The following is a 27,373-nucleotide window of genomic DNA, read 5'->3' as shown; positions in this document are numbered from 1 at the left end:
CCGCTGGAGCTGCAAGCAAGGATTCCCTGTCTCGTTCCCCGAGACTCGGATGCCGTTTTCTCGTCCGTAGCGACTTCAATCCCCGCGGCTCTCAATCCAAAGCGGGAAAGTCGTAACGAGAACTCAGCTCGTTGGATTCAAGTTTGTCAATTACGCACAACGTAGTGCGTGTGTCCCGGGCGTTTTATGCCCTTGGCTCCTCCCACTCATGCGCTGGGATTTCATGCGCCGGGATTTCTGGGAGTCGTAGTTTTGGCAGGCACGTTGTGCCCGAATCCTGACACCATTAGCCTTTTAAACCGTGACACTCTAACGATCACTGCCAGCCTTCAAATCCCTCCCATCTCCCACCCTTACTATTCCTTGTTACCAACCCAATCCCCATCTGTCCTACACCCAGTCCATGTCCCTTTATACACCCCTTTCACCATCTCATTCCCTGTTACCCTCGAAAACCCTGTAACAATAACATTCCTCCACATCCCTGTTCCCTCTTCGTGTCTTTTTTTTTTGTTTCTGTCACTCATCTCCAATCTATCACCATCCAATCCCCTCTCACACTCTCGCATTCCTAGTCAGCCTTCCCAACCCCTGCCCATGTCATCCTCCCCATCCCTGTCATCCTCCCCACCCCTGTCATCCTCCCCACCCCTGTCATCCTCCCCACCCCTGTCATCCTCCCCACCCCTGTCATCCTCCCCACCCCTGTCATCCTCCCCACCCCTGTCATCCTCCCCATCCCCGTCATCCTCCCCACCCCTGTCATCCTCCCCACCCCTGTCATCCTCCCCACCCCTGTCATCCTCCCCACCCCTGTCATCCTCCCCACCCCTGTCATCCTCCCCACCCCTGTCATCCTCCCCACCCCTGTCATCCTCCCCACCCCTGTCATCCTCCCCACCCCTGTCATCCTCACCATCCCTATCATCCTCCCCGTCCTGGTCATCCGTCATCCTCCCCATCCCTGTCATCCTCCCCATCCCTGTCATCCTCCCCATCCCTGTCATCCTCCCCGTCCTAGTCATCTGTCATCCTCCCCATCTGTTATCCTCCTCATCCCTGTCAATGTTCTCTTACCTGTCATGCACCTTATCACTGTCACCCTTTTAACCTCTATCATGTTCCCTATCAGTGTTACCATTTCCATCCCCATCACCCTCCAAGATCCATTAATGCTTCCCATACCTGTGACCTCCCATCCCAGTCCTTGTCCACCTCCCCATTCCTCACCCTCCAAAGATTCCGTGATACTTCCTATTTCTGTGACCTCCCAGCCCCTGCCACCATCCGTTTTCATCCAGCCTCCCGGATCGTGCAACCTTCCCTTTCCCTGTCACCTCCTAGTTCATGTCACGCTATTATCTGGAAGGGAGAAGAATACCCCCCGTCCCCCTTCCGAACATCACTGAAGCACATATTGTTTGCACGCTCATACCCCCTCCGAAGGAAAAAACTGAAGCACTTATTTGTTGCTCGCTCATACCCCCTCCGAAGACCATCACTGAAGCACTTATTGTTTGCGTGCTCATAACCCCTCTGGAGAACATCACTGAAGCACTTATTGTTTGCGCGCTCATACCCACCTCCGAAGAACATCACTGAAGCACTTATTGTTTGCACGCTAACACCCACCTCCGAAGAACATCACTGAAGCACTTATTGTTTGCGCGCTCATACCCCCTCCGAAGAACATCACTGAAGCACTTATTGTTTGCGCGCTCATACCCACCTCCGAAGAACATCACTGAAGCACTTATTGTTTGCGCGCTCATACCCCCTCCGAAGAACATCACTGAAGCACTTATTGTTTGCGCGCTCATACCCACCTCCGAAGAACATCACTGAAGCACTTATTGTTTGCGCGCTCATACCCCCTCCGAAGAACATCACTGAAGCACTTATTGTTTGCGCGCTCATAACCCCTGTGAAGAACATCACTGAAGCACTTATTTGTTGCTCGCTCGTACCCCCCTCCGCAGAACATCACCCAAGCACTTATTGTTTGCGCGCTCATACCCCCTCCGAAGAACATCACTGAAGCACTTATTGTTTGCGCGCTCATAACCCCTCCGAAGAACATCACTGAAGCACTTATTGTTTGCGCGCTCATACCCACCTCCGAAGAACATCACTGAAGCACTTATTGTTTGCACGCTAACACCCACCTCCGAAGAACATCATTGAAGCACTTATTGTTTGCGCGCTCATACCCATCTCCGAAGAACATCACTGAAGCACTTATTGTTTGCGTGCTCATACCCACCTCCGAAGAACATCACTGAAGCACTTATTGTTTGCACGCTAACACCCACCTCCGAAGAACATCACTGAAGCACTTATTGTTTGCGCGCTCATACCCACCTCCGAAGAACATCACTGAAGCACTTATTGTTTGCGCGCTAACACCCACCTCCGAAGAACATCACTGAAGCACTTATTGTTTGCGCGCTCATACCCACCTCCTCTGAACATCACTGAAGCACTTATTGTTTGCACGCTAACACCCACCTCCGAAGAACATCACTGAAGCACTTATTGTTTGCGCGCTCATACCCACCTCCGAAGAACATCACTGAAGCACTTATTGTTTGCGCGCTCATACCCACCTCCGAAGAACATCACTGAAGCACTTATTGTTTGCGCGCTCATACCCACCTCCGAAGAACATCACTGAAGCAATTATTGTTTGCATGCTAACACCCACCTCCGAAGAACATCACTGAAACACTTATTGTTTGCACGCTAACACCCACCTCCGAAGAACATCACTGAAGCACTTATTGTTTGTGCGCTCATACCCACCTCCTCTGAACATCACTGAAGCACTTATTGTTTGTGCGCTCATACCCCCTCCGAAAAACATCACCGAAGCACTTATTGTTGGCGCGCTCATACCCACCTCCGAAGAACATCACTGAAGCACTTATTGTTTGCGCGCTCATACCCACCTCCTCTGAACATCACTGAAGCACTTATTGTTTGCACGCTAACACCCACCTCCGAAGAACATCACTGAAGCACTTATTGTTTGCCCGCTAACACCCACCTCCGAAGAACATCACTGAAGCACTTATTGTTTGCGCGCTAACACCCACCTCCGAAGAACATCACTGAAGCACTTGTTTGCGCGCTCATACCCACCTCCGAAGAACATCATTGAAGCACTTATTGTTTGCGCGCTCATACCCACCTCCGAAGAACATCACTGAAGCACTTATTGTTTGCGCGCTCATACCCACCACCGAAGAACATCACTAAAGCACTTATTGTTTGCGCGCTCATACCCACCTCCGAAGAACCTCACTGAAGCACTTATTGTTTGCGCGCTCATACCCACCTCCGAAGAACATCACTGAAGCACTTATTGTTTGCGCGCTCATACCCACCTCCGAAGAACATCACTGAAGCACTTGTTTGCGCGCTCATACCCCCTCCGAAGAACATCACTGAAGTACTTATTGTTTGCGCGCTCATACCCACCTCCGAAGAACATCACTGAAGCACTTGTTTGCGCGCTCATACCCACCTCCGAAGAACATCACTGAAGCACTTATTTTTTGCACGCTAACACCCACCTCCGAAGAACATCATCGAAGCACTTATTGTTTGCATGCTAACACCCACCTCCGAAGAACATCACTGAAGCACTTATTGTTTGCACGCTAACACCCACCTCCGAAGAACATCACTGAAGCACTTATTGTTTGCGCGCTCATACCCACCTCCTCTGAATATCACTGCAGCACTTATTGTTTGCGCGCTCATACCCACCTCCTCTGAACATTACCAAAGCACTTATTGTTTGCACACTAATACCCACCTCCTCCGAGCATCACCGAAGCACTTATTGTTTGCGCGCTCATACCCACCTCCTCCGAGCATCACTGAAGCACTTATTGTTTGCGCGCTCATACCCCCCTCCGAAGAACATCACCGAAGCACTTATTGTCTACACGCTAATACCCCCCTCCGAAGAACATCACTGAAGCACTTATTGTTTGCACGCTCATAACCCCTCCGAAGAACATCCCCGAAGCACTTATTGTTTGCACGCTAACACCCAACTCCGAAGAACATCACTGAAGCACTTATTGTTTGCGCGCTCATACCCACCTCCGAAGAACATCACTGAAGCACTTATTGTTTGCGTGCTCATACCCACCTCTGAAGAACATCACTGAAGCCCTTATTGTTTGCACGCTAACACCCACCTCCGAAGAACATCACTGAAGCCCTTATTGTTTGCGCGCTCATACCCACCTCCGAAGAACATCACTGAAGCACTTATTGTTTGCGCGCTAACACCCACCTCCGAAGAACATCACTGAAGCACTTATTGTTTGCGCGCTCATACCCACCTCCGAAGAACACCTCCGAAGCACTTATTGTTTGGGCGCTCGTACCCCCTCCGAAGAACATCACCGAAGCACTTATTGTTTGGGCGCTCATACCCCCTCCGAAGAACATCCCCGAAGCACTTCTTGTTTGGGCGCTCATACCCAACACCAAAAAAACTTACTGAAGCACTTATTGTTTGGGCGCTCATACCCCCTCCGAAGAACATCACCGAAGCACTTCTTGTTTGCGTGCTACACTCCCATGCTTTGTGCAGTTCATACAGAGTCTTTATTCCCCACCGATATGAGACTGTTCCCTCCAACACTGTTAACTGTTGCCCTTTACCTCACCCCTGTTCTGTAAGTTCAATGACCATGATTAGCCATGGTGCCCCCAAAGAGCAGATTTACAACCCTCCTCAGGCGGTCAAACACTGCTGCTTATAGCCTTTGGCAGTGTGCAGCAGAGTTGAACAAAGGGCCTTGCTTCATGCCAGCCTGTGTGCCCATCTCTCTGCGGGTGGCCATCACATGCAGCTCTCGGCCTTTGGCCATGTGCAGAGGGGGATGACTGCAGGGACAGGCCCTGCACCCACCAATCTATGGGTGACTAGATACACACTGCCTTCAGTCATGCAGTGGGGTCAGTGCATGTCCTGGCCTCCAGCCCAGCCATACTCCTACCCCACCACTTGTGGCAAATCACTGCTTTCGTTGTTGGTCAAGTGCAGCATTTCTGCTCTAAAATCGTTATTTTTTCAAATTTGTACACAGTGTGTGCATCTTATGTGGGATTTGCGAACCTTGAGGCCCAAGAGTGTCCACTGGACCCCGAGAAAGTCCTGGATCCTCTAATTCAGTGCTAAAAATATATGTTTAGTTTAATATGGGGGGGGGCATCTCTTTGGAAGCCCTCTCACTGGATGGGCCAGGGGGTCTGGTCAGGTTCACCCTATCCTTAATGCCCATTTTCTTTTAGTTTTTTCCAACATTGGGCACCATGTTGGGCAATGGGGGCCACCACAGAAGTGTCCATGTGATGACCTGCCAATCGGGATTTGTGTATCTGGAGCTGGATTCACCAAACTGTAATGCACGAAGGAAGAAAACACTCCCTGGTCCCTGGAATGTATGCATTGTTTGAATTGATGCCGTGAATCCACTATAGATTCACAAGTCCACGGAAGAGTAACAAAATAACAGTCCTGATATCTCCAAAATGTAGCTTCTTCATGCCTAACCAGAATACTTTTTTAAACACTAATTTCTTGAAAACTACTGAAAAGATTTACTCCAAACTAACAAAAGCACATTACTTGAATAAAATATAACCTTTGTGCCAATTATCCTTTTTCTGTATTGAAAAACAAAGAATCCTAAAGGATTTAAAATGGGAAATGGTGTTTTTGGGGCTTGTCATCAAGAACCTAAAGTTGATGTATTTTTTGGAAAGTACTGTGCAAAACTGTTAAACAGTGCTAAAGTTATTAAGAAAATATTTTTTTTAAAATGCAATGATATATATATATTTTCCATAGAACACACGTACCTCTCCGCAACGTGAGACAGGCCACACCAGCAGTGCTTATTTCATTCTTTTATTCGAGGCAGAACTGGGTGTGCAGTGGAAGCGAGTTTTAAGTTCTGCCAAGATCTGCATTGAAATACTGAGTATGGGAAAAGCGGCAGTAATGGTGCATTGTGGACATTGTGGTCAAGGCAACTACAAAATACGGCAAATGAATATTGCAGTGATGGGTGACAGTAATTTGGAAAATACTTTATTTTCGAAGGATTAACCTGAACGGAATATTAAAATGTGTGTACTTTTCATCTCTGCGCAAAAAAAACTTGTTGAACCGGAACACCTACTGCCGCTTTAAATCAAACTTGAGGGCATTGGTCCTTTTTCAATGTTTAAAGTTACTTTGTTAAAAAGCTGACAAACCCACCTATTGAACATTTGCATATGATTAAGACTCAGAGTCGAAACGCGTAATGCTTGCCTCGAATAAAAGAATGAAATAAGCACTGCTGGTGTGGCCTGTCTCACGTTGCGGAGAGGTACGTGTGTTATATGGAATATTGAAGGTGTCTGACACACCTGCAACAGGCCCGACCCGAGAGGATGAGGCTCTCCAGTTGTCAAGATTTTGTTTGTACATATATATATATATATATATATATATATATATATATCTCTCGCTGCTTCCAAGGTTGCCCTCCCGGTTAATCTCTTCCATGCTCATGACGTCTCCCGGCCGTCATGAGTCACGATGGGCGTGTGCGGACGACGGCCGGGAGACGTCATGACCACGCCCGCGATCGGAATGTCAGCACTGCGGTAGCGCTGCGGCGGAATTTGCGCCGCAGCGAAGAGGTTAAGAAGCACTCTAACACAATTCAAAGCCAATGCTTTATTCAGGTTTATACACACGCAGCATGGCGATCAGATAACGGCTCCGCCGTAAAAAATGCCTGACGTGTTTCTGGGTGATTGACACCCCTTCCTCAGAGGCTCCAACAGTTCCGTGTGCACGTGAAATCTCCCTTTATAGAATGCTGAATAGCACATCCTGTATGGACTGCTCGGCTACGTCATGGTCCCGAGCCTTCTGGGTATTGTAGTGTCACAAAATTAAAACCTGGATGGTTGCACGGGAAATATTGCTGTAAAGTTTACAAGCGCCCCCAGATTGGCCTCGCCATGGTGATTTGCATTCAATCCTCCAATTGTGCCCCAAAGGCAGACCTGGTTTATACCAGACCGGCATGGTCCCCACAAATCCCGGGGTGGTGCTCCTCGGCGGCCGCCTAATATCGCTGCTTCCAAGATTGCCCTCCCGGTTAAGGAGCACTCTGACACAATTCAAAGCCAACGCTTTATTCAGGTTTATACACACGCAGCATGGCGATCAGATAACGGCTCCGCCGTAAAAAATGCCTGACGCGTTTCTGGGTGAAGATTGAATGCACATCACCATGGCGAGGCCCATGTGGGGGCTTGTAAACTTTACAGCAATATTTCCCGTGCAACCATCCAGGTTTTAATTTTGTGACACTACAATACCCAGAAGGCTCAGGACCATGACGTAGCCGAGCAGTCCAAACAGGACGTGCTATTCAGCATTCTATAAAGGGAGATGTCACATGCACACGGAACTGCCGGAGCCTCTGAGGAAGGGGTGTCAATCACCCAGAAACACGTCAGGCATTTTTTTAAACGGAGCTGTTATCGGATCGCCATGCTGCGTGTGCATAAACCTGAATAAAGCATTGGCTTTGAATTGTGTCAGAGTGCTCCTTAACTGGGAGGGCAACCTTGGAAGCAGATATATATATATATATATATATATATATCACATCATAGTGGTGGTAGCCACTGTGTAGTTATATTTAGGTTCTGAAATGATAGAAGAATATTTATATTTAGAAACCCCAAAAAACTGAAATTTAAATCTCAGTTTAGGAAGCTAACTATAACTTCCACCCCCATACACTGTTTATAACATCACTCTTGGCATTTTAAATTACACAATTAAAGACATCACTGATCTCAAGTGACATTACTGACGACATAATCCAGTCCATTTGACATCGTCCTATAGAGTTTGTGGACACTCTATACCTGTGGCCAATTTTTTATCACTTGATAATGGACTTAGCTTTTGATCATATGCTGGACACATATCTGTCAAGTCTGCCTTATTTGTTGGATGTTACACACTTTTCACTGGTATTTCCATACATAAGAAATAAAGTCCCTCTATAGACTTTAATGGTGTCATTACTCTGTCTCATAATAATGAGCAGATGGCGTCCTCCCTACATGCGTGTCTGTCTGATGTTGCCGCTTGGATGGACCTCAGCTGCTTAAAACTGAATGCTGAAAAGACTGAGGTCCTGGTACTGGGCAAGCATTTCAATATCCGGTGTAATGCTTGGTGGCCAGATAACCTTGGACCTTTACTATCTCGCAAGCCCAAGGTTAAGGACCTGGGCATCTGATTCGATGAACAGCTCTCTTTCGATGCCCAGATCAATACCCTTGCCGGAAAGTGCTTTCGGAGATTGAGATCCCTAAAAAAATGTTTTACCTTCTCCATAAGTCTGCCCAAAAAAAGTTATCCAGGTGCTGGTTATATCTATATTGCATTACTGTAACATTCTGTTCTTGGGTGTCTCCCATTCACAACTGAAGAGGCTTCAACGCATGCATAATGCAGCTCGGACACTGCTCGGACTCCCGAGGCGAGCCTCTATTGGTTTGCACTGAATAAACTGCACTGGCTACAAGTGAAACAGAGAATCACCTTCAGTGCTCTCTGTTTATGCTACAAAGCACTTGCCCATCAAGGCAATGCTTATCTGCAGGATATGGTTACTCCTTACGCTCCGAGCAGAGCGCGGAGTTTGGCTGGGGCCAATTTGGCCACCGTCTGTAGAATCAAGAAGGCGAGAGTGGGTGGCTGCGCCTTCAGTTCTTGGGTCCCAGGATTCGGTACTCATTACTGCTCCACCTTTGCTGGCACCCACCTGAGTGATATTCAGCAAGCAACTTAAAACATGGCTTTTTGATTCCAGTTAGGCTTCCCTGTTGTGCTTTACTTTCCTTACTGAGCCTCCTAGTGCTGGGAAACCTCATGTGAGGTAACCGTGCACTCTATAAACAGCGTTAATATTATTAGGGTTTTTTGCCGCGATCCCACAGGACTCCTGCGGGATCACAGCAAAATTTGCCGATTATTTTTTTAAATGTTTTTTGGGCCTCAGGGATGGGGTCTAGGGAGGCAGGGTTTCCCAACCCTGTCCCCTAATATAATTGTTTTTTCTGTACTTCATGTCAGGGGGTTAAGTCAGTCCCCGAGTCCTCTAATGTCTGCCAGCAACATTTTTCTCATGTTTCTGGCAGTCAACCAGAGCACTTTCAAGAGTTCCTCGAACCCAACCGCCCAGAAATACAGATATTTCTAAATGCTCATATCTCAAGAACTACTGAACGGTTTTACACCAAATCTTAAAAAACACGCTTTCTGAACCAAGATCTAGGATCCCGGCCAAATTTGGTGTGATTCCGTTCAGCCATTTGTGTGGTAGCGCTGTCTAAAAATGTATATGGAAAATGCATGGAAATTTTGCATTTTGAGACACCCTTATTTCTCGGCCAGCACTTCAGGGATCACCCTGAAACTTTCCATGCACAAACTCTGGAAAAAGAGCATTTTGGGGAAAAATTTCGAAGAGATGCGTCAAACGATGCCAATATTTTTAGCAGCTCAAAAAATGCATTGCCAATGGAAACGTGGACCTAACTATAACTACCCAGTGGCGACTACAACTAGGTTTTAAATATATATAGATAGATAGGCTAAAGTAACATTATAGTTGGGTGTGATTAAAATATTTGCTTTTGTTTGACAAAAAAAAAGTTGAAAAACAATGGTTAAAGTGACGTTATAGTTAGGTGAATATCTCAGTGACAACATTAATGTTTTGAACTTATAAAGCCACAGAAATTCGCCAGTCCTAGTTAGCAGAGCTAACTATAACTTGCTCCCCAGCATGCAGTGGTTATGACCTCACATATTACATCACTCATGACATGTTCAATAACATCAGGTCCCTGTACCAGCTCCCCCTGCAACAGTTCTGTCCAGCTTGCCCGCAGTCCGCTACCTTCTGCTGCCTGTTGACCTGCTGCACTCTGTTTTGCATTTTCTTCTCGTTATTCTGCCCTCCGTTTAGCCTTTTCTGCCCTCTGTTTTGCCTTTTCTGCTTGTTTTCCCTCCCTCTGGTTTTCCCTATAGTGCTCTGTTTTGCCTTTTTTGTTAATTTCTCTGCCCTCGGTTTTGCCTTTTCTGCTCATTTTTTCTGCCCTCTGTTTTGCCTTTTCTGCTCATTTTCTGCCCTCTGTTTTGCCTTTTCGTGCTCCTTTCTTCCCTCTTCCTGTCGTTTCCCTTCTCCTACCACCCAGAGCCCTGCTCCCTCCAGACCTACTTAATGGAGGCTGCAGCGCAAGCCCATTGAGCAGGTCCTCGTGCTAGCTCCCCAGCGGCAGTTCTCTTGTCCAGCTTGCCCACAGTCCGCTACCCTCTGCTGCCTGTCTACCTTCTGCCCTCTGTTTGTGCCTCCTCTGTTCTTTTCTTGCGCTGTTTTGCCTTTTCTGCAAATTTTTGTGCCTTCACTTTGCCTTTCCTGCTAATTTTTCTGCCCTCTTTTGCCTTTTTGAGCTCGTTTCTCTGCCCTCCATTTTGCCTTTCTGCTTGTTTTTCTGCCCTCCGTATTCCGTTTCTGCTTGTATTTCTGCCATCTGTTTTGCCTGCGCTGCTCATTTTTCTTCCCTCTTTTGCCTTTCCTGCTCGTTTCTCACCCTCTATTTTGCCTTTTCTGCTCATTTTTCTGCCCTCTGTTTTGCCCTCTTCTGCTATGTTTTTCCTTTCCTGCTCGTTTTTCGAACCTTTGTGTGGCCTTTCTGCTTGTTTTTTTTGCCCTTTGTTTTCCCTTTTCTTCTAGTTTTTCTGCACCTCTGTTTTGCCCTCTTCTGCGCTGTTTTGCATTTTTTTCTTGTTTTTCTTCCCTCTGTTTTGCCCTGTCTGCTCGTTTTTCTGCCCTCTGTTTGTGCCGTCTCTGCTCGTTTCTTGCTCTGTTTTACCTTTCCTGCTCGTTTTTCTGCCTTCTGTTTTGCCCTTTCTGCTCGCTTGTTTTTCTGCCCTCTGTTTTGCCCTTTTCTGCTCATTTCTTCCCTCTTCCTGCCGTCTCAAGATCTGTTGCAGGGGGAGCTGGCATGATGGAGACATTGCACCTCATCACCCTGATACTCCCTTGGGTGACAGTGCAGCGCTCTACAAATGCTGATTGATTGATTATATCACTAATGCCATTTCAGATGCTGGTGTTGGGCTGCACACATCCAGTCTTGTGCTGATTATTTTCAGTAATTTTTCAGTTGGAACTGTAAATTAGAAAATGAGCCCTTCAGTTATGATGCATGTGTACACAATTGTTATGATCTGGTGCACACAGGCATCATGATGCATGCGTGCACATTAGCGGCCAACTTGGGATGGGTTTTGTTTATTTCAAGATTGCCAGCCATATATGCACAATCAGCAGTAAGCATTGGCACAACCAATATATCAGCCAAGCTTTATTAGGTCTGTGTGTCTTTTTAGTTGGACACACTGCTATGATTGTCTTTAAATTTCAGTCTCCGCCTTCCTCACCCGTGTCTCAGACTACAATACACTCACCGCCTGAAAGCTTCTGTAGAGAGAACGGCAGTGCTGAACATTTTGTATTTGTCAAATATGCGCAAAGAGTTTTTTTGGTGGGGTCTAAGAAGGCTGCTCCTGTATAACCATTGGATATCTTGTTTGGGGTAAAAAGTGTAGAAACCCAACTTTGACATTTTACACCTACGTTTTTTCCTAGGCATGATAGAGATGGTCCGTAAAATTACCCTAAGTCGAGCTGTGCGGACAATGCAGGAACTGTTTCCAGAAGAATACAACTTCTACCCCCGCTCGTGGATCCTTCCAGAAGAGTACCACCTCTTCGTTGCTCAGGTAGGCGGTTGTTGCTTGCTGGGAAAGCAGAACTGTGTCCAGCGCAATCCTGTATCATAACCATTTCAAGCAAATTTAAGGGTGTCCTATCATGTGCGGGACGTAGTGTTTAATATAGCCTTAGAGTCCTCCGAAGCGGGCTCTACCGGCCATTAAAGGCCCGAGCCTTCTTTAGCGGTCAGTAAAGCCCCTATGGAGGGCTCTAAGACTATTAGAACATTCTGCCCCTGTAGGGCAGAATGTTTGAATTTGTAAAACAAAGGCCTCACAGAGCCCAGGGGGTTGAGATCCCTTCGGGCTCCGTGGCTTTGTTAAACATTGGAATGTTGATGCTTCGAGCTTCTACCTGCCATTTGAAGGCCAGAGCATTCCATTGTTTTCAATAGAGCTCCCAACATTCCACTGTTCTAATACAGAGATTCTCGCCTAGCAATCACCAAAGGACATGGAAAAGGGAAAATAAATAATGAGGCTAAAGTGAGAAACTGTTCAAATGGAGGCATGTACTTCAGGAGTATTAGCAGCAGCAGTGAAGCTGAATGTGAAATAATGAATTAATTAATTAAATTAGTTTTATTACGCGCGCGTGCATACCCGTAGGTGTCATAACGCAGGAAAATAGCCAAACAACAGAACAAGTAAGTCGTATAATGCATGTTTTCACGTCAGTTCACTTGCAATTTCAATTTGAGGATTCTCAGCTCTTCCTATTATGGACGTGTTACACTGTGGATGGACTGATGGGCTTTGTGTTTTAGGCATTTGCGTTTTGCAAATTAGTCACATATTGGAAATTGGTCCTTAGCAATGTCTGAAAGTCCTCAATTCATGGATTCGAGAATTTTGCATTGTACTGACACAATTCTCAATCTGTGTCTTGGAACATTACAGAATCACAAATTGCAATTCACAATTGAAATGCTGCATGTGCTTTATGTATTTCATAGTGCCTACGTATGAACAGCAGATGGCACTGTGGTCTAAGTAACATTTTAACATTTTATTGCAGAAGATTTCATCCAAACTTTTATTGTGTATAGATGAAGGAGAAATATTGGAAACCTGTCCGCTAAAAGCCAGGTGGCTTTCAATGTTTGTTGTTAAACAGCTCAATAAAAAGTCATTCTTGAGAGCGTGTGACTTAGCAATTTCAGGTTCAAATTCTTGCAACTTTAGTATCGCCGGTAGTTGGAGCTGAGCATGCGCACTTGGTTAATTTAAACAGTAACTAGCGCCTGTAGGAATCACCTTGCTCTGACAACAGTTTTTAGTCACAGTGGTATTGTAAAGCCACGGATACATTTTTTTTGTTTCCAATCACAGTTCATGTTTTTGTTTCCATTTACAGAACATTACAGCAAAGGACAAACGTGAATACAACAATGAGGCAAAATGCAGTCACCATTATGCCCTCGTCCCCTTTACACGCTTATAACATTCTATGGATGCCTTAAAGGCTCCACCCATTGAGGAGAAACGCCTTTTTCTCTTTCCACAGTCCTGTACCCTAATCAATCAATCAATCTTTTGTTAAGCGTGACTACTCACCCGTAAGAGTCTCAAGGCGCTGCAGGGGGTGGGGGGGGGTGGGGGGGGGCTTAGCAGGCTCCAGTCCATCAAGGGGGGGGTCTGTCGAAGAGCCAGGTTTTGAGGTTTCTTGCGAAGATGGGGAGCGATGTTGTCTGTCTGAGGTGGAGCAGCAGGGCGTTTCAGGCTGTGAGGAAGGAGAAGGAGCGGCCTCCCGATCTGGTCTTTCTGGTGCGGGGGACCACAGCGTAGGAGAGCTGGCCAAATCGTAGGGTCCTCTGGGGTGCGTGGAATTTGAGTCGGCTGTTCAGGTATGCTGGTCCGGTGTCGTGGAGGGCCTTGTGGGCGTGGGTAAGCATCTAGCTTCGATGGGGAACCAGTGGAGTGTGCGCAGGTGCTGGGAGATGTGGCAGTGTCTTCGCAGGTCGAGGACCAGTCTTGCGGCGGGATTCTGGATGTTCTGTAGCTTGCGGGTGAGGTTTTTGTTTATTCCGGCGTAGAGTGCATTGCCGTAGTCGAGTCTGCTGGTGACCAGGACGTGAGTGACAGTCTTTCTGTGTTTGAGGGGGATCCATTTGAAGGTCTTACGTAGGAGATGAAGGGTGTGGAAGCAGGAGGATGAGACGGAGTTGATCTGGCGGTCCATTTTGATCACGGAGTCCAGGATGATTCCCAGGTTGAATGCGTGGTCCGTGGGGTTGGACGGGCTTCTGAGTGCGGGGGGCCACCAGGTGTCGTTCCATGCGTCGGGGTTTGGGCCTATGATGAGTACTTCTGTTTTGTTTGTGTTTTGTTGTATGCAGCGGTTTTTCATCCATTTGGGGACGGCTTCCATGCCTTCTCGAAAATTGTGTCTGGCGGCATTTGGTTCATTGGATAGGGAGAGGATGAGTTGGGTGTCGTCTGCGTATGACACAATGTTGAGTCCGTAGATTCTGATGATGGGGGCGAGCAGAGTCATGTAGACGTTGAAGAGCGTAGGGCTGAGGGAGGACCCCTGGGGGACTCCGCAGGTGGTAGGTGTAGGGTCGGAGAGAAAAGTGGGGGGGGGGGGTCTGACCGGCTGCATTCTGCCGGCGAGGAAGGAGCAGATCCAGGTGAGGGCCTTGTCTTGGATCCCTGCGTCGTGGAGTCTGTGTATTAGGGTGCGGTGAGAGACTGTGTCGAACACCGCTGTGAGGTCGAGGAGGATGAGGGCTGCTGTTTCTCCTTTGTCCAGTAGGGTGCGGATGTTGTCTGTTGCAGCGAGGAGGGCGGTTTCCGTACTGTGGTTTTTTCTGAAGCCGGATTGGGAGGAGTCGAGGATGTTGTGCTGGGAACGGGAGCAGGGAGATGGGTCTGTAGTTTCTGAGGTCGGTGGGGTCCACCGAGGGTTTTTTCAGGAGGGGGTTGACCTTGGCGTGTTTCCAGTAGTCGGGGAACGTGGCGGTTGCCAGGGAGCGGTTGATGGTGTGGCAGAGCATGGGTGCGATGGTGTCGGTGGCTCTGTTGAAAATGTGGGGGGGGCAGGGGTCCGTGGGGACACCGGAGTGGATTGACTTCATCGTCTTCAGTGTGTCTTTGGTGGTGAGGGCTGTCCAGTTGTCGATCGCTGGCTTCAGGGTGTCGGCGGTGGTTGGTGAGGGTTCAGTGTGTTGGTTGTCTTCGTCGAAGTTGTCATAGATGCTCTTGATTTTGTGGTGGAAAAAGGTGCTGAGTTTGTCGCAGAGGTCTTGTGAGGGAGGGATGTCGGTCGACTCGCTGGTGGGTTGGGCGAACTCCTTGATGATGTTGAAGAGTTCTTTGCTGTTGTGTGCATGAGTGGAGAGTCTGTCCTCAATCACTTTTTTCCTCATTTTTCTGATGAGTTGGTGGTGGTCGTTGGTGGCGGCTCTGAAGTTGTAGGCTTCTGTGGATTTGGTGTTTCTCCAGGCCTTTTCGAGGTGGCGGCAAGTGCGTCTGGACTCTCAAAGTTCGGTGGTAAACCATCTGGTTTTCTTGGCATGGGTGGTGTTGTTTTTCTTGAGGGGGGCTATGGTGTTGGCGCTGTCGGAGATCCATCTGTGCAGGGTTCGGGTTGCGGTTTTGGGGTCGTCGTTTTCCGCGATGGTTGGGGTGGAGTTGCTGAGTGATGAGGTTAGCTGGTCGTTGGTGTTTCTGGTCCAGTTTCTTCGTGGGAGCAGGTGCTGGTGTCTGTGGATGGTGGGTGTTCTGAGGGTGAAGTGGACGTATCGATGGTCAGTCCACGGGAGTTTGGTGGTGTGGCTGAAGGTGATGGAGTTACCTGTTGTGAAGAGGGGGTCGAGGGTGTGTCCTGCTGAGTGCGTGGGTTCGGTCACAATCTGCCGGAGTCCAATGTCGTGGAGGTCGTCCAGAAGGGATGTGGTTCTGGGGTCCAGTTGGTTGTCGTGGTGGAAGTTGAGGTCTCCCAATAGGGTGTAGTTAGTGGGCGCGATGGCATGCGGGGAGATGATGTCCGTGATGGAGTTGGCAAAAAGTCAGCGGTGTCCAGGGGGTCGGTAGATGAGGGTTCCTTTGAGGGTGGAGGTAGGGCTGGCCAGTATCTTGAAGTGAAGGTGTTCCATCAGGTCTGTGGGCTTGTCAGGGAGTGTGCTCAGGCGGAGGTTGGATTTGTGGACGATGGCGATTCCTCCTCCCGTGCGGGTGGGACGGTCCTTCCTGGAGATCATGTATCCTTAGGGAATGGCGATGGCAATACCAGCAAGAAGCATTCGAGAATGTTTCTTCGTTTGAGGATGCCCGCTTGCGTTTTGACACATATTTTTACATCATTCACCTGATGGTCCATTCAAACGCTGCAGTCAATAATTATTAATACGTCATGGTTAAAGATTCCCACCATGAGTAAAACATGTCTCTCTTTAAAAATCCTAAACCCAGAGCCAGGCTAAGATTAGAGTAGGGAAAATGAGAGTTAACCTCGATGGAGGTAAATGCTACTGCTGCTGCTTCGTTTAAGAGGTGTTTTTAGCCAATGGCCTTGTTGCCTTCTACATGTGAAACTTTTAGAAACTTGTTGACATCCTTTCTTCTGGTCTTGAAACTTAAATACGTTCTTGTAGCTGGAGGCACTTTTCTTTGCTGCCCCAACATGTTCTGGTGAACAAAGTTACTACTTGTTTTGGGCTTTTTAGTAGTTGTACTGCAGATTGGTTTGCTGCGCTATTTTCAGGATGTGGACAGAGTGGGAGTGATGGTGGTGGCCCAGCCTGGCGAGCATTCACCTCTTGGCAATACCTTTATATTATTTGCATCCCGTTTCCTCATTACTCCCTTCCCCTGCTGTGTGCGGCCACCCGGCACCTGGTTAGCAGGATCCAGGGACCTTATGTGGTCCACTCTGATCTCCTTGATCTCATGGGAGTGGATCGTGTGTTGCTGTTATCACGTTCAATGTGCACGTGCTCGAGACACCCTTTCCTTGCACGTTCTTGTGACTGCATTGTTGCTGTTGTATACGGTGGATGTTCAGAACACCTACTGTGATGTGAAAGAAAACAAAGTGCATCCCCCTTGAGATTCTACTTTTTTTATTTTAATATATCTGGAAAAAAAATATATATGTATGACTCAATGTAAATTTTGCACGCAAGCCGGGTCTACACTCGTTTTTATCTCCAGGAGGAGATTGGTAGCTAACGAAGACTCTTTATAATTATATTATATATATCTATATATATCTATCTCCAACAACAAAAGATTACCCTCTGTGAGGACCCCCACTCGGAAAAGACCTCTTCCAGTGAGGACTGCAGCAAGGTTATATATATATATTAAAAAAAAGATTCTCCGCTCGTGCAGAAAGGATCCAGCACTCCGTGAGTTGATTTTAACTCGCTTCCTTTATTTTTTAAGTAATGGCAACATCTACACGTTTCAACAGCTGCCTGCTGTCTTGTTCACGATGTATGGTGCCATTTTCCCAGTACTTTTAAATAAAAACATCAATATGTCACAAACAGCAATATAGGACACAAGAAACCAGCATTAATAGATGCTGGTTGTTTTTCACATTGTATGGGCACCATTTTTACACATGTTTTTTCTGCGTTAATCTTACATTTTTTGTTTGTGGATTTCACTCATTCTATTGCAAGTGCATAATTTAACATCTTGTTAAAGCATATTTCATGACGATTTTGATATTTTCATAGTGGATTGCTACACAAACCTACTTCGTCACTTTACTGTAAATAGCTCATAACTATATACATACTTTTTAACTCGCTTTACATGTTTAATGGTTATCCCATACAAAGGTCATTATCCGAATGGTACTTATACTAGGAATTTTTTCCTTTTTTTTCCCTCTTTCTATTAAAAGTCATCTTATGTGAATATTATTTTCTTTCATTAAAGTGCAAGTGCTTTTACTCTTTGATTACTCTTTGATTTTTTTAGACAATTCTAATATTCTCCAGAGTCTTTCATGGTCGAAAATGTATACATATTAAAATTCATATATATATACAACTTTATACTAGACTATGTGCAAAATTATTTTCTTTAATAAATTGCAAGTACTTTATAAGGTGCTAATACTAGTACTTCACTATTCTGTACCCTGTTACTCCTTCCTGTACTTCATATACAAAGTGCAAATGCAATAAATAATCTAAAAACAATCATATTATAAAATTCATATGCTTATTTTCAAATCAATTCACAGTTGAGATGTCTTTCATAATTCCTGCAAATTCCTAGAATAAAAAAACCTTTTTAGCCTTTCAGTCCCTAAAATCCTATCTTCGCTGTTTTAAAAAAAAAATGATTATTTTTTACAAATAATTTTAAAAGAAATTGGTCAAATGGGTGTAATGGTTCGGTAACTCTTTTTAGTCCAGGCATGTGAACAAGTCTTCATCTACGTTTAAACCATTAGGTTCTTTACTATCTACCTCCAGGATAAAATATGTCTCTAATCTCTGGAGTTCCTTTTCCCTGTTCCCACCTCTTTTTTCCTTTGGAATTTCTGCAATATAGCTGTATTGTAGGAGGACTGGGTCACTATGATGAAGTCTCTCAAAATGCCTGGCAACCGGGTATGTCCTATCCTTGTTTACAATTGCTCTCCAGTGCTGTAGTATCCGTTTGTAGGCAGGTAAAGTAGTGCTCCCTATATACACCTTTTCACAGGGTCACCTTAACATGTAGACCACAAAATTAGATCTACATGTCAGGAAGCCCCTTATATTGATGGTTTTGCTAAAGGGTGTTCTAAAATTTGTTAGATTCACTCCACTGTGACACGCCTTACATTTAAGACCTGTTTTAAAACCCATTTGTCTTTGGAGCCACATTGGAGTTCCTTCTTTTTCCTTATATTCACTTTTTACTATATGGTCCTTCTGTGATTTTGGTCTCCTATATGTTATTTCTGGATGTTTTTTTATTTTTGATCCTAACCCTGGGTCCCCTTTCAAAAGATACCAATGTTTATCTAAAATGGCTCTCAAATCCTTGTGTCTCGTGTTGAAGGTTGTGACAAATCTTTGAGTTTCCTTACAGTTTTGTTTTTTCTTTTTTATTTCTGTTCTAGATGGCTCGAATAGTGCTTTCTCCCTATCTAATGTCCTTGCTTTCATGGCACCTCCCTTTACAATTTCTAATGAATAACCTCTTTGTAAGAAGGGGTTAGTCATTTTCTGTTCTGTTTTCTCATATTCCAACTCACTACTGCATGCCCTTCGTGCTCTATAAAACTCCCCAAAAGGTATTCTTCTAATGAGTGGTGCAGGATGGGAGCTTCCTGCTTGTAGGATTGTATTCCCAGCTGTAGGTTCTTGGAAAACAGTAGTTTCCAACCTATCTCCCTCTACGCTGACTCTTATATCCAGGAAATCGATGTGGGTTTTGCTATGGTGTTCCACAAATTTCAAGTCTAGATTATTTGTGTTAAGATCCATGACCAAATCAGTTATTTCTGTTTCTGCACCCTGCCACAGTACGAAAACATAGTCTATGAATCTAACCCACAGGAAAATACTGTAGGTCCATTTTTCCAGTTCAGGGCCCCTGAGCACCTGCTCCTCCCACCAGCCAAGATGAAGATTAGCATAACTGGGAGCCCATGGCCGTGCCCCGTCCCTGCTGGAACAAATCTTTTCCAAACCCAAAAATATTTTTTGTAAGACACCACTCCATCATTTCCAACAGCATTCTGTTATGTTTCAAGAATCTCAATTGTCTTCTATTAAGGAAATATTCTGTGGCTCTGAGTCTATCATCATGTCTTATTCTTGCTTGTGTAGAGAGTTGCAATATCTAATGTCAACAAAACCATTGTATCTTCCCAACGTATATCATAAATATGCTTTAAAAAATCAGTAGAATCTTTTATGTGAGATTTGACAATTGGGTTAAGATAATAATCAATATATTTTGACACATTTTCAAATAAAACCCCGCACGAGGATATGATCGGTCTGCCAAGTGGGCAATTAATGTTTTTATGTACCTTGGTAACATATAGAAGACTGGTATCACTGGATTGCTTTGCCTCATAAACATATGTTCGTCCCAGGTTAGCAATTCCTCCTCTTGCCAGTGTTCCAGTCGCTCAAAGGATCTTTCTTTTACTGATTCATAATCTTTTATTTCAATCTGTCTGTAGCACTCTCTGTTTTCCAATTGACATAGTGCCTCTTTTTTATATGATTCTCGCCCCCTAAGAACGACATTTCCTCCCTTATCTGAGGGTTTTACCAATATTTCATCCTCATTTTGAAGTTTATTTATCGTCCTTTGCATTTGCATTTGTTGGGGGTTAGATTTTCTCTTTTCTCGTGCGGTTTTATACTGGAGGTTTTTCAAGTCCTGTATTACATTGTCTGAGAAGACATCTAAATTGTCACGTGCCAACTGTGTTACAAACCTTGATCGTGGGCGAAATGGTGTGTGATCTTCTTTGGTTAGGTGCAGATTATGGAGACCGAATTCCTCATCATTCATCCCCGTATACTCCTTGTTTGCTGCACCTTCCCCATTTACATTATACAGTGACCACAAATCTTCAAGAATCAATACATCTGTCACAATCAGTGAACCTGGTTCATTTTTGGGCGTTCATATCTATTGTGGGTGGAGAGTAGGTGTTTTTCCCATTGTGTAATTTCATTAACTTGAGTTTTCGCACAAATTTATATAGGTCCATTCTGCTTGTAGCATAATTAAAATCATTAGCGTCACAATATGAGAGGCCTAATTCCAATACATATATATTATAAACTGGTGGCAGACAGTAGGTATAGTTAGGACCTAGTTTCTATAGGAATAGTATATATTGACTTTGCTATAACTTTGTCGTTGTTTGAACTATCTGCATAAACTTTTCCCCAAGTAGTGTCAAGGTGGGTTCTATAGTTATGGAAAGTTTAGGGGTGATCCGTGCAGTGGGGACTGAGAATTTGGAGCAAAATAAGGTTGCGTTTTTATGGTTAATTGCCATAGGAACTTTTAGCCACACCTACAGCCCAAACCTCTGAACAGACTTACACCAACTTTGGCAGGGCGGTAGATGCCAGTACAAGGAAGTGCTTTTTGCTTATTTGGTGTAAATCCGTTCAGTAGTTGTTGAGCAATTTAAGTTTAAAATTATAGTGATATTTCTGGCAGCAGATATTTCGCAGTAGTTTCACGATGAATCGCGAATGCACGCACCAACAGGAATGCTCTGATTGGCTCCACGCAATCTGAATGGAAAGTTGCGGATGTCATTTGATCTATCAGCAACGATTCCTGGGGCTGAAATTTTTATGTGAAAGCCCACATAAGGGGTCAGTGTGGAGATACTCTTACCCCCTGGATAAGAAATGGGGGTGTTAGTGACTCAAGTTATGTGTCCCAAATTTTTTTTTTTTAATCATGCGCAATATTTGCGACAAGGACACGACCGCCAACGGGGCCCCGTGTACCATCATGGGAACATAACGACCATTAACTTTGTCGCGAATATTGGTGGAAATATAAAAAATATCGGTGAATCATTAATATGCTTTGTTATAGCGATTTTGATTTTTTTTTTTTATAGTTATTTATATACTGAGTTATCTGCTGTGATGGGTATAATTAAATATAAAGTTATCATTTTTTTTAAATGTGGTGTTGGCTATTGAATTTCTCCTTTTGCTTACTGCCTTTGCGACGTAACCGTGGGGATCACCAACGTCAATGTGAGCTCCATCCTTATTGCGAAAACGGGAGATAGGTTTTAGAGATGGTTGTTGTAGAAATACACTAGCAAACATGAGTTTGAAGTGTACAGTAATAAACCCCTAGTGTGTAAAATACTGTAATATGTGTGCATATATGTGTTTTCACTTTATGGAAAAGGTGCGATCGTCGTGATTAATGACATCATCGTGACGTCCCAAATAACCTCAAACAGAAAATTGGTCTGAAAGATGATTTTTAAAGAAACTTGGTAGAAAAATACAAGTTTAAACATGCTTTGAAAGAAGTATGTATCTAGCAATACGTGTAGGGCTATGTTCAGATTGGATTTTTTTAGATATTATTATTGGATGTGTTAGTGGCCATTGAATGTCTGTTTTTGTTTTCCTGTTTTCATGACATGTCCACAGGGATCACGATTACCGACGTCATTGCGATCTCCGTTGTTACCACGTAAACGGAAAACAGATTTTAGAGATAATTTCTATATAAACTCTCAAGAAACACTTTGGAGAATACTTTAAGAAACCACTAGTGTGTAAAATACTGTAGTATGTCTCGATATATGTGTTTTAGACTTTATGGATAAGGCGCGATCGTCACGGTTAACAACGTCATTGTGACGTCCCGAATAACTGCGAAAACGGAAAATAGGTCTGAAAGATGGATTTTAATGAAACTTAGTACAAAAAATTAGTTTCAACAGGTTTTTAAAGAAGTGTGTATATAGTATTAAGTGTAGGGTAATGTTAAGAATATACATATTATTTTTGAATGTGTTGGTGGTCATTGAATGTCTGCTTTTCTTTTCTGTTTTCGCGACTTTTCCACAGGGATCACGACATCGTTGCAAAGAACCCAAAAAAACAAAAGAAACAAAAACCCTTTAGAAAAACCTTTACAATATTTCGGATACTAGGGTGGCTCTGACAAGCCGTTGCGTTGATTGTGTGTATATGGTTGCTATACATAAGACCAGATGCAGAGTTTCAGGTTGCTTAGAATCACCCTGTTGACGTTGTAGCGAATATAAAAAATGTAAAATAAATAAAACAACTCTTGTTATCCACTGAAGAAAATACAAGCATATAAAATACCCCTTATAGAGCCATTTTAGATTTAAAAAAATACAATTTAACACCTTAAAAATTCAATTAAAAAACCACAGGTTACATGGATGTTATAGTTAGGAAATAGAATTTGAAAAACCTTAGAAATTTACTGGAAAAAAACAAAGGTTACAGGGATGTTATAGTTAAGAATTATCATTTAGAAAATCTTAGAAATTCACTGAAAAAACCCACAGGTTACAGGGATGTTATAGATAGACTGAGATTTCACTTGTACAAAATCAGAGAAATTCAGCAGTTATAGTAGTTGAGATAACCATAACTTGCGCCCCCGCAATTTATTGCTTATTACCTCACATGTTACATTACTCATGACATGGTCAGTAACATCACTGATGACATCTCAAATGGCATCACTGATTGCATCAATGATGGCATCATCTGGTGACTATGAATGTTTCTAAAAAGTTTTGTGTTAAATATATGTACACCAAGGTGTATTAATGAATCAATGAGTGTATGAGTGCCTGTATGGATGATTTAGTGGGTACGTATCTGACTGTATAAATGAGTCATTTTCACTGGCGATTTGCAGCGCTTTATAAATCCTGATTGATTGATTGATTGAAATCCTGATTGATAAAGTATCCAAAGGTAAACCTAAACAGCAGCCCAAGAAGGACTTTTTGGAGATATCTCAAAGTATTTAGATAGCTTTTTGAGACAACATATGGCATATTTGATGTCATATATGAATGATACATTAGATTTTTAGAAATGCATATTTGATGCTAGCTGGGAAAAGGAGATGTTATTGATGACTCTTGACGTAGCCACCCTATATACTAGCATCCAATATGAAATTTGGATAAGGGCGGTTAGACACTATCTTAGATCGAGATATTTGCAACACACAGAGATGCTGTTGTGTGCTAAACTGGTGCTTGAGGAGTAATATATTTTTGTTTAATGATCTACTTTAAGAGCAACTGTTAAGGGCTGCAATGGGCACCTGCTTTGCCCCCAGCTATGCAAATTTGCATATGCCCTGGTGGGAGGACCAGGTTCTATATGGGTCTGGTTTGTGATTAGGAAACCCACTGCTGGTAACAATACTTTACACGTTAAGTGTTTCCGTCTTGAACCTGTAAAAGCTAGTATACTATGTGGAGAACGTTTGAGAGGTAAAATAATTTTTAGTTCTCAAGAAGATTATGAAATGGTGGCTAAAGATATGGTTGCCAGGTTCACAGAGCGAGGATATACTGAGAAGGTATTGGATGTGGCAAAGGTCTGACAAAGAGGTTCAGTTGGTGAACTGCTATCCACCTGAATGTTTTTGCCACTTACCTGTACCTTGGAGTTGCATTGCGCTATATTTTAACAGGGATTGTGTTGGGTGAATTCAGGACTTTAAGTGGGATGACAAAACTGGGTGGTCCCTTAAAGGGGCATGGCCAATGTAATTAAGGGTGTGGCTTAAAAACAGTACGTTAAAAATCTGTGTTTAGCATAGTGTGCCGCCTGACTTGTATTTTGCTGTTTCTGACATTGCATCCAGATATATGATACAACAAGTAACATCATACCTACAAATTAGGACTATTGGCTTTGTCAATGGTTGTTAGTTGCATAAGATAAATAAGCAGCAACTATGGCTTGTATAGAATATTGAAAAAGCTTACAATTAAAGCCCTGGTGACACCACAGCAATGTTGCTGCTCTTGCGTTTCAATAAGAGAAGGGAAATCCAGAGGGAAAATGATTCTTTAAAGGATTTCCCTTCCCCCTACAATGCTCACCTGGCATGACGTCATGCCGTAACTTCTCCACTTGTGAGTAATGTGAGCAGGATACATCGATGTGCCTGTTGTCTCGAAACGGGTCTCTATCGTGCTCTGTTTTGTGCCCTGGCACTTTTTTCCGGACTGCAGTGACAGCATTCTGCTGTCACTGCAGTCCGGAAAAAACGGGCCATCTGTGCCAGCGCACAAAACAGAGCCCGATAGAGACCCGTTTCGAGGCCCCCTTCAAAAAACTGCCGGTGCTCAGACCCGGTGAGACCCGGCCCACTTAAAGCCCTGGGTGAATTCATCTTTTTTTTTTTTTTATCTGAACCGGGAAGTGGAAGCTGATGGGACTGTGGGCCTGCTAGGACCCTTCTCACATTACTTTGGTGGCTATTTTGGGTGCGTCACTTGGAGGATCAGTCAGCGCTCCTCCTATGTGCACTGGCACCACATTTAAGCATGTCAATGTGCGTACACGCTACTGTCACGCCAAAGACAAGCCCCCCTGCACCAGTCTGCTCATCGCCTGCGCCAGGGGCCAGGGATGCTGCCGGTCAGTAGACTGGTAAATCAAGGCTGATGTATTCGAGGCAGCTCTGCTTGATTTAGACAATAATGATTCTGGGGCAATCTGTGAGCGGGGAGACCCCGATAAAAGTGGGAAATTGGTATGTCCAGCCTGTAATTGGTCTCTTAGCAGTGGTGAGGGTAGAGATAGGCGAAGGAGAATGATAGCGAAGAGAAGAACATCCTCAAATGTGCTCTGGTAATGCTTGATCTGTGACGAAGCACTATATAGAACTTTGTGAACTGATTGGTGCGACTCGGGTTGACTATCTGTTCATTATTGAAACATGGGCTAGAGAGGATTCTGGGCCACACTTTGTAACTGCTACCCTGCCAGTATATGCTAATGCTAGGATGGATAGAGGCACTCGGATAGGAGGGTGGTAAATGCTATTATTTACAAAGACAGGTTGGCACGCTACCTCGAATTGCTATCATCCTTGCCTATTGAAGGATGTGAGGTAGGGCACTTTACGATACGGTCCAACCGCTCGCATTTACTGGCAGGACTACTAGCGCAGCACCCACCAGGTCCCAAAGCACAGTTCTTAAGTGAACTGGAATCAGGTGCTTCAACCCCTCCTCACCAGCAATAATTGTAAAATTTTAGGGGATTTTAACTTGTACCAGAAGAAAGGGGATGATGAGGATGCTGTTGTATTTCTAGACTACATGCATAGTGTAGTCAGCTTAGCTGTTCAGATCATTATGCAGTCCTAATCAAAGAATCAAAGGAGCAGGCAGTTAAAAGAATCCGAGATAAAGCTATTTGTGTGAGGAAATGTAGTAAACTTTCTGGCAGGGAGTTTAGAGAGGTATTGATTAAATCACAGATTGTTGTGTTAGAGGACTCTGAATCACTAGCAGTGAAATTTAATAAGTGACTTTTTTCTGCTATTGAAGAACTGGTCCCAGCTCAACCCAAATTGGTAGCAGGTCCGTGGTTTTCAGGAGACCTGAAAAACTTGCAAAGGAAATGTCGGAGACAAGAACACTGATGAAGACTCACTATGCTCACTAAGGACAAGATTAAGCATAGGGAATTGGTGAAAGAATACAAAGGTACGATTAATGAGGCTAAATCTTCTTTTTTTCACAGAATATAAGACTGGCCATTAACAAACCGAAATAACTTTTTTAAGTGGTCACTAATCTCTCCTCCCATTCCACAAGCTCTGGAGAACTCTCAAGATTTCTGCAATAGGGTAGCAGGCGGAGTTCTTCAGAGAAAAATATGAAGATCCATGTGGATTTTGTACTAGAGGATAACCAGCTTACCACTGCTCTGGAAGTTACCTCCTATGACATGTCTGCTGATGCCTCTCTAGCAAACCACGTCAAGCTCACCGGATAACCCCTGCCCGGCTAAGATGCTGTAACTGGTCCCTGATATTATTGAAGATTTCCTGGAGAAAGTTTACTCTCAGGTGTTGGAGTCTGGCATCTTTCCCCAGTGATATAAGGAGGCGATTGTGATTCCACTAAAGAAGAAGCCTAACGGAGATACAGGAGATCTTAAAAATCTACACCTGATCTCTCTGCTGCCTGCACCTTGAAAGATTCTGGAGAAACCTGGAATAAGAACAATTTCTCAATAAACGCGGACGTCTGGATCCATCCAAAATGGATTCAGAAGTAATCACAGCATGGAATCTGCCTTAATTATGCCAGCTGACTACATCCGCCATCAGGTTGATTCTGAGGGAGTGGCTATTCTGGTTTTCCTTGACCTGTCTGCGGTTTTTAACACCCTATCTCCATCTATTTTGGTGCAAAGGCTGAGACAGGCAGGATTGCACGATGATTAAAACTATTAGAGTCCTTCTTGCTCAATAGAACTCTCACAATGAGCTGTGGTGAGTTCAGGACTCCACCATTTCAGCTTCCATGCGGGGTCCCCCAAGGTTCCTCGTTGATCCCCACACTCTTTAATTTGTACGTTTCCCCACACTCTTTAATTTGTACGTTGCCCCTTTGGCTAAGCTAGTGTGCTCTTTTGGCTTTCAAGTCTGCTCCTATGTAGACAATACCCAAATCATTGTTTCCATTTCGGATGATTTGGATGATATGGCTAATACATTTAACTCTTGCATGGACGCAGTCAGCAGCAGGATGAAGGTTAACTGGCTTAAAATGAATGGTAAAAAAGACTGAAAGAGTGTTTTTGGAATAGAGAATTCGATCTGGTCTAACTCTTGTTGGCCTAAAACCTGTGGGATGCTCCCCGTGCCAGTTAACACGGCAAGAAATCTGGAGTAGTATTTGATAATTCATTGACCTTTGATATGCAGGTCAACAAAACAGTGAACACATGCTTTTGGATTATCAGGACCTTAAAGAAAATT

At 44.3% G+C, this 27,373-nt stretch overlaps 1 protein-coding gene across 1 annotated transcript in view; it reads left to right on the top strand.

Annotated features, from left to right (window-relative positions):
* The window catches only part of TTLL11 (tubulin tyrosine ligase like 11), a 749,536-nt gene that overhangs the window by 103,230 nt on the left and 618,933 nt on the right, over positions 1 to 27,373 (top strand). The window contains exon 3 of the mRNA XM_085613706.1: positions 11,769 to 11,902. Within this exon, the coding sequence (XP_085469832.1) occupies positions 11,769 to 11,902 (134 nt within the window). The remainder of the gene's footprint in view (positions 1 to 11,768; positions 11,903 to 27,373) is intronic.

Source organism: Triturus cristatus, chromosome 1_2, assembly GCF_964204655.1.
Source record: "Triturus cristatus chromosome 1_2, aTriCri1.1, whole genome shotgun sequence".
Taxonomy (NCBI): Eukaryota; Metazoa; Chordata; class Amphibia; order Caudata; family Salamandridae; genus Triturus; species Triturus cristatus.
The sequence above is the reverse complement of the archived record's forward strand: the minus strand, read 5'-3'. Positions and strand labels throughout refer to the sequence as shown.